General features: G+C 32.0%; 1 protein-coding gene across 1 annotated transcript; it reads left to right on the forward strand.

Annotated features, from left to right (window-relative positions):
- The first annotated feature begins 2,075 nt into the window (after window positions 1–2,075).
- On the forward strand, window positions 2,076–8,389 carry LOC148621011 (uncharacterized). The gene is made up of 3 exons (XM_088574995.1): window positions 2,076–2,119; window positions 5,947–6,743; window positions 8,235–8,389. Exons 2-3 carry the CDS (start codon window positions 6,012–6,014, stop codon window positions 8,376–8,378), a joined length of 876 nt encoding a protein of 291 aa, XP_088431121.1. The 5' UTR covers window positions 2,076–2,119; window positions 5,947–6,011; the 3' UTR covers window positions 8,379–8,389.

The raw sequence follows: 8,389 nt of genomic DNA on the forward strand, positions 1-8,389 counted from the left end.
AGACAAAAACAATGTTGTTTCGGGCTTTGTCTGCTGGTACGACAACATATTTGTCATGTATAGTAGACAATGTTTTTGCTACATCGGGGTCTTTGAAAACTGATGAAGCCTTGGCACTCATTGACCATTTTATCATTGTTTGTTTTATATATTTTTTATTTACTTCAATCAAGGATTTATACATTAAATCCTTGCTTTAATGCTTATCATTATTTATATTCGTTTCCTTTATGGTGACCATGGATATGAGTACCAAGAATATGTACCAGTAGAATCTAAGTTTACTGTTCAGGGTGAAATTCACTAGCCTATACTCTATCACAAAAAAAATCAGTTTCAGTCCTTCTTGTAATGTACACGGTGCTATTTTCTATTTTCAAACGCCCTGTGCGGTCAGGTCATAATACGGAAAACCTGGCCGCAAACCATAGTGGTGCACTGTGTTGGGAAAGATGCCAAGTTCCTCGCAGGTTAAAGAACCCTGCTGTGGTATCCTCTCGGAGGAGGAACCTTTTGGCTCCGCAACAGGAGGCTAAATTGCCCAACCCTACCCACCTCTCTCTCTTTCCAGTAGCAAGCTAAATTTGTCGATCCCATTGTCCTTTTTCATGACATCATCATTTCATGTTCATTTTATCACCCGTCTCATGTTCATCGCCTGAATATAGCTGAAATATTGTTGCTCGGGCGTTAAACCCCAACAATCAATCAATCAATCTATCTATTATCAAACACTACGTTGATAGTCCTACACAAATTTTAGTGCACTTGTGTATCGGTCAAGTTCTGTGGAAAAGGGGACATATCTGCATAAGTGATCATATCTAAAAGCAGATTATCATATTCTCTTTAATTTTACACGTTTGGAGGGGGAATTTGAGTTTGAGTTTATGAAAATAAACACCTTGGCCAGGAAAAAAAGGAAATAAATATTCTGGCCTCCACTACCTTAAATAGAAAAAAATCTATTCGTACAGCGGTTGATAATAAGTTTTCTAATTCGCAAATTCTTGAAAATGATATTCTGTCCCGACCAAGCTATCAGAATAAAATTAAGGCAGAATTAAAGTACAAAATAGTAAATAAGGTGGGCTTTGGATGTCGCCTAGGCGGCACTCAGGACCTTTGGGATGTTTGACGAACCCGAACAAAAACAATATGTTCCCTACTCCATTTGTGGAAAATAATCGTGTGAAGTGTTATATATTAAGTGTACATATGCATAATATTTAGTATGTTATAATGCAATGCATGTCATGTAGTAGAGAATGAGTTTTAAGCCTTAGTTACTACTTGTCCTTGATCCAATTGCCACTGTTGTTAATTGACAATATAATACAATGTATGTTTAAACTAAATTAAACAGAAGCAAAAGTGCCGTTTGTAGTTGCACACTAAATTAAGTAAATTATGGTTCACGATTACAACAAATTCTTAATCGCCTCCTTCACGATCAGTGTAGGTATAATTCTGTCACTTTTATAAGTTCATCAAAATAATAATAAAAAAAACAAAGAAATGATATTAGATACAACATCTGGAATGTTATACCCTAAAGAATAGACTTTCAATAATTGCCTGCAAAATTGAGGAAAATTATAGAAATCTTAACAAAATGTGTTCACTTGCATTATAAAATGTATAGGGTTGTATTTTCAGGCAAACTGTCTATAAAAATCAATGAAACAGTAATTATTCCATATAATCTGTAATTTGTGATCATTTTGACAGACACCCTTGCTTTGTGAAATGAAATAGCAGTTTGCTTTAATTATTTAAATTTTATCAGTTCGGTAATTTTGTTATTACCCTTCATTTTCTGTGGAAGCCGATATAGCTCCAGGTGCGGAGCTAGGTTTCAAGTAAAGTGGCATAAATGTGTAGTGAGGCACGAACAATATAGGGGGATTTGTGAAAAATAAAGATTTCATGCAAAAAAAAACATGCTTTCCTATTTTAAGGGGAGCATCGACCGGCACACGATATTCTGAATCCTGTGATTTCACATCGTATGTGAAATTAATAGCACAAAAAAATTGTAGCCGGAAAATCCGTCTCCGTTTTACAAATTCAATTTCTATTTCAACTTCCTGTTAGTGGTGGAAACCAGAAACGCAAGGTATAATTTTTCTCGAGTTATCCTGTCGATAACGGCACTGACTGATGATATAATTTATCGTACCTTAATAAGACAAACTAGTTTTAATCATTGTGTTACCAGAGGCTGTTTGTTGGACAATAGCAATATCCCGACAGAAAACAGACGCGTAGCCGAGGCCAAATTGAAGTGTATGCAAAATTACGGCAGGTCCAGGGGGGCGAAGTCCCCCGCCCGAAGCTCCGCGGAGATATGGTTTTAGAGCATCATTTATGCCTCTCTTGGATGTATTTTATCTAAAAAAAAATGGCAAAATTAAGTGCAGGCAAAAGCTTTTTTGCCTAATGGCAGCTACGCACCTGGAAAAATTTTTTTTTCTAGTGGGATTGCCAATGTCTATAGGTAGAATGGTATTTATTTCCCATAGGCGACAATAGTGAAACTTTTGAAAAATTAACACCTTTAAAACAATGACAGAGCTATAAACTGACTTTTTTATAGTAATATCCTCATTTCTCTAACTAAAATTGTGATCAAAGTCATAGCAAAACCGTCTCGATTCTTTGGTATTTTAAGCAGATGATGTTTGGGGTCAAAGTACCCCTCATTTTCTGCGAATGTCACATAAATTTTAAAAATATTTGTATAAAATGGTTTAAAAAAAATATAATGCAATTTTTTTAAAAGTATAATAATGTTAGAGCCTGGAATTGATAAAAAATTTTGGATATCAGCACAATTTGTCCAATCACAGTGTCCGGTAGTATTTACTTAAGTAGGGTACACGAAAGGCCAACCTAAAATAATGCGAAATAGTATTGTTCTACCTGAAGCCCTAAACCCTGACAATTAAGAGCCTGTGATGTAACACTTTGCTAACAGTAACATGTATACCTGGGCATGTATGTTGGATGAGGGTGTGTATGGTATGGTTTAAATTTCAAAATAATTCTGAATTAGTATTACCTACAAGTCATAGATAAGAAAATTAAGATTCCTGCTGAATATGTGATGTAAGTTATATTGAAAGTAGGGATTTTATATCAATGCAAGTAGTTTTTGGCCACTTGTCTCATATCTGGACATCAGGGCACTTGGAGATGTGGGAGGTGTAGCTAGGTGAAGCTTTAAACATGCCTTTGGTTAACATACATAGAACCCTAAAAGCTAATTCAAAATCTGTAGCAGCTATTTTCTTTGTTGATAAAAATTCTTCTTTTGAACAGATAATTCAAAGCATTTTTATTTTAAATTTTTATATTTGAAGATATTTACAATTGAAAAATATGAATTTTTTTATCTCAGCATATGGACTTGTTTCGAATGGCTTCTGGTCAATTTAACTTCTTCAATTGACCAAGTAAATTAAAGTGTGATGTCACACTAAAAATGTGACCACCAGCTCAGCCATAGTTGTCAGCCACAGTATATTTTGTCCATACATTTTTGAAACATTGTATGTTGTTTTAAATATAACATAAATCTGTTTATAAAAACTAGTTTAAGTGAAATAAAGATGTGGGTAGTAAAGGGTTATTTTGTGCACTGTTTTTTTTTGTGTTCTTTTATTTTCTTTTCATCAAGTTTCTTTTTTTATTTCCTGTTCATCCATGCAAGAGAATGTTGTCAAGAAGCATTTTCCTTCATATTTATTTATCGTTTATTGTGATTTACATTACTTATAGTGTATTTCAAGTTTATTTACAAAATTGTAAATCTAGAAAATAATTTGATGTTTTTCTGTATATGAACAATAATAAATGAGCATTTAAAAGGGAGTCCATGCAAAAAAAAAAACAGCCTGTGGGTGGCACATGACAAATTTTGTTCATAACAAATTGTCATCCATTTTTTATCACAAATGCATCCTTCCTCGAAGTTGAATGTTGGTTTTTAATTAGCTGCAATGATTAAAGAGAAATAAATTACCTAGAAAGCATTGAAATGACTGTATTAAGGAAAGGGATTTGAACAGAATTTTGTTGCTTTGTAAGGGAACTTAAAAATTATTTTCTGAGCCATACATGTACATTGTCTATTTAAAACAAATTTTATACTATTTGATATACATATGATATATTATATATATTACATTGGAACAAAACATTTTCTGAGTCATCCATTGTCAATTTAAAATGATCATTTTACTACTTTATTATTATATAAACATCGGACCATAGAAATACAATGTACCCAAGAATACCCCCAGAATACCCATGAATACATCAAAATATACATTTGAACATTGAAATATGTTTTATTTAACGAAAGATAATGTTTTTATTCAGTTTTTTTCTGGATTTTTCCCAACAAACAGCCGCAATTTATCAATGTGACCAGTTACGCAATGCTAATTATGCATGATAATCGATTTGTTTTCTTTGATGTATGTTATATCATGGTGATGTATAAAAAAATCGAAGTATTCAAGAAAATGTTTGCAACTTAAATAAATAAGATTAGCGCTGGCCACTCGCTGCATTATCCTTTGATGTTATGGTCAGGTTACAATATTCAGTCAAGCAAATCCGTGCTGGATGCATTTAACCTGTGTGTCGTATAGACAATCCGTCTGTCAGAACTCACAGTTTTAGAATTTTTTTTTTAATTTCCATTAAAAAATATCATGTCTCGATAGAAAATAAATGTTTTCTATAATTATCATGATTATTCTATAATGTTTTGGGGGTATTCTTGGGTATTTCTATGGACCCTATTAACATTACATTGTAACAAAAAATTCAATGGGAAAAAATTCACCCTGTGCCATCCATATCATAGGATCTGCCTGATTTTTACATGGACAATCTCTTAAATCATAAGTAGATAAAAATATGAATTAAGAACTGATGAGCAGATAAATTAATTTTGATGACCATTTACAAATAATTTCTTAATTGTTAAAAACTACTGAAAAAACACCAGTTATCTTAATGAAACTACAAAGATATTTATAAAACAATTTGAACAAATACTCAAATACAATTTGAGCCTTGTTCTCAAGCTGATATACTGTAAATATGAAATATGGGAGACAAGACCTAAAATTTGCTATTACTTCACAAGCTGCCTGAGTAATTTTTAAAATTTCTGCAAAGCAATATAAAATGGAGTCCAAAATTTATTCACCATGTTGTTTGTGTGTGTTATATGCAATCAGCACAAAATTATGTATTAAAATTAAGCAAAGCATTCTATCAGAGTAAATCATATACCCAAAATTTCTCATGCAATTTTAAAGAATGTGACTTCCTTAAAACATAATTGCCTTTTTTGTAATGAATATTGTTATTTGTAGTCTCTAGTATGTAATGATAATTAATCATTATGAGGTTTGCCAATTATCATGTCACATGGCATTTCACTGTTTAAGCATTTACAAAATATAAATTCTGATCATCTTAAAGGCTCAGGGTTCAATGCTGAGGTTTTATTGCATGTCATAAATCATTGACTGGTGGAAAGTTATCAGCAGCTAAATTTGCAATTAACAAATTTACATCCGACAGGGAAATCATATCTACCTAGGACTCACCTGTAATGTTATTTTTTACACACCTTAGGCTAACCAGGTAATTTATGCCCCTTGTATATTACAAAGGGATAAATCAATTGATCATTAGCAAAAATGCTAAGTCTGGTTCAGGGTCCAGATACAGTTACACCAGTAAGCTGTAATTTGTCATGCATTACACAATCAGATGATAGGCATGTTCATGTATCTTATGGTGAATATTCATGCCTGTAGTAACTCAGTGATTTGAAATTGAATTTTTTTTTTAATATTATTATTGATATGCAAAATATTGGTAATTTAAATCGAAATGCATGTACATTTACCTTTGTAGAATGTTGTGAAAGAATATCTGCTGAGAGGAAACTCTGCTTTGACACAGCAAATGACTTTATTAGAATGGATTTAATGACAGTGGAAAATATTATTCAGACAGCCATAACTAACAAAGCAAGTGTGGTTAATCTTAGCCATCGCAATATCAAAGTGCTTTCTAGTAATATTAGTCAGCTTAAGTTTGTTCACAGATTGCTATTGAATGACAATGAAATTCTTATGCCACCATCAGAAATTACTAGTCTAGAACAGCTTCAAGAACTTGTTCTGAACAACAACAAATTGACAATGTTGCCTCTTGGAATAAGAAAGCTTCAGAATCTGACTTATTTAAATCTATGTGGGAACCCTCTTGGTTATTTACCTGATGAGTTGTGTAAACTTGTGAACTTGAAGCAGTTATGGATTGTAAATTGTCAACTGAAATCATTACCTGATGAAATAGGAGAATTGAAAGAATTGGATAAACTGAGTGTTCGTGAAAACTTATTATCTTCATTGCCAGACTCATTTTATTGTCTTTTATCATTGAAATGGTTGTGTTTAGCTGAGAATAAACTGGATGAGCTGTCTGTGAAATTCAAAAATTTTCAAAATTTGACATATTTAAATTTGAATTGTAACAATTTTACTCAAGTGCCCAGTTGTGTTCTAGAGTTATCTGAGCTTGTAATATTGCTGTTAAAGAACAATTTAATCAAGTCAGTTAGTGATGATACTATTCTAGGTCTTTCCAAATTAACTAAGTTTGATTTGAGAGACAATATGCTGGACGAAAAACCTGAACATTGGAAGGTAAGAATAAATCTATGAAGTAAATTGAAACCTGTCTAAACGGAAGCCCTTTTGGACTTTAGAATTTGTCCGATTTTCAAAGGCTTAAAATACATTTAAACTGATAGAAAGGGACTTCAAAAAGTGTCTGAATTTGACAGGTTTTTGGATTATTCAGGGTTCAGTTTAGACAGGTTTCACTGTATATTGAATTTGATCATTTCAAGTTACCTATAAAAAGGTTTATGGTCAAATGTATATGCTTCTCATACTTGTGGAAGACAGTACCAAATACTTCTACATTTTATTTAACAATTATCATTTGCTAACGAAATTGTCATTGGCCTCTAGTTTCTGGGTTCTATTTTATTTCTTACAGCTACAGAAAAAACTTTCATTTCTAATAACATAAAGATCTGCACTCATTTTATTTTATTCTTAACTTGAAAACTCATTTTAAATACATTTTTCTGAAATATAAGTTTATGTATTATTCTTGCCTTTAAAGGTACCAGTATCGTATTGCATATCCCAGAGCAGGTGTACGTCAAAACATGGATGCTATAAAAATATAGTGCATTTTCTTTTTGCCTCTCTACACACTAATGTTTTGTCAAAAGACATGAACAATGACTTAAAAAATAGAGCAAACATCACACTGTAAGATGAAGGTCTCAGTATCGTATTAATTTTCCCATAGACTTCTATAGTGAAGTGCATATTTTTAGGATTTTTTAAAAAATATGTAAATTGATTCAATAAAACTTTCACTTATGTAGCATTTCTAAGGACATGTGAAAAAATAATTTCCCGCAAAGAAAATAGGGTGAGTCCACGAAGATTGGACAGAAACGTAGTCTTGAACTATAAATAGCCATTTTCCCTACTTTCACTTTCGTTTTGCACTCACCAAACCAACCTTTTCAGTGGAACATTTTTATGATATTATGTTAGATTTTCTTTTAAAAAAGTTCTTCATCTTACAGTGTGATGTTTGCTCTATTTTTTAAGTCATTGTTCATGTCTTTTGACAAAACATTAGTTTGTAGAGAGGCAAAAAGAAAATGCACTATATTTTTATGGCATCCATGTTTTGACGTACACCCGCTCAGGGATATGCAATACGATACTGGTACCTAAAGGGCATATTCTTTTTGTTTTAAATTTTGTAGTTATCTCCCTTAGACTGAGAAGAAATCTTTTTTTTCTTGTTAGTATTATTTTGATATTTAATTGCTATTTAGTTGTGATTGGATTTAATCAAGAAAACATTCACTGACATTTTAAGTTTGAACTGATATAGTTCTTTTGACTGAGGTTGATTAAGGGGTTGTATTTATGTAACTAAATGTAAAATTTAAATATTTTCAGCGCAAGATGATGTATGGCGTTCTTCCTTCTTCAAAATTAACAATTTTTGAGGAAAATGTTCTGTTGTAATCTCAATAGTTTTAACTACAAAAATGTCAGTGATGTACTGTAACAAAATATGCAAGATTTTTTTAATTTAAGGGTTTAGAGTACATTTTGATTGGTAAAAGTGGTCAAGAAGATGACATCGATTGTGACCTTGTGGTTGACGAGGAAGAGGAGGAATCTGACAATGATGGAGATGATCATTCACCTGACAAGGATAATGTTACTAATAAAAGATAGTAATTTTATAA

The sequence above is a fragment of the Perna viridis genome, chromosome 3 (genome assembly GCF_037379345.1).
Source record: "Perna viridis isolate PV_CMFRI_1.1 ecotype Kerala chromosome 3, ASM3737934v1, whole genome shotgun sequence".
Classification (NCBI taxonomy): Eukaryota; Metazoa; Mollusca; class Bivalvia; order Mytilida; family Mytilidae; genus Perna; species Perna viridis.

Bases quoted from the DNA above. Each gene is read 5' to 3' on its own strand.
- LOC148621011 (XM_088574995.1), top strand. From the start codon at position 6,012: ATGGATTTAATGACAGTGGAAAATATTATTCAGACAGCCATAACTAAC. The intron at 6,744-8,234 runs GTAAGAATAAAT...TTTTAATTTAAG, and splicing joins AAAAACCTGAACATTGGAAG to GGTTTAGAGTACATTTTGAT.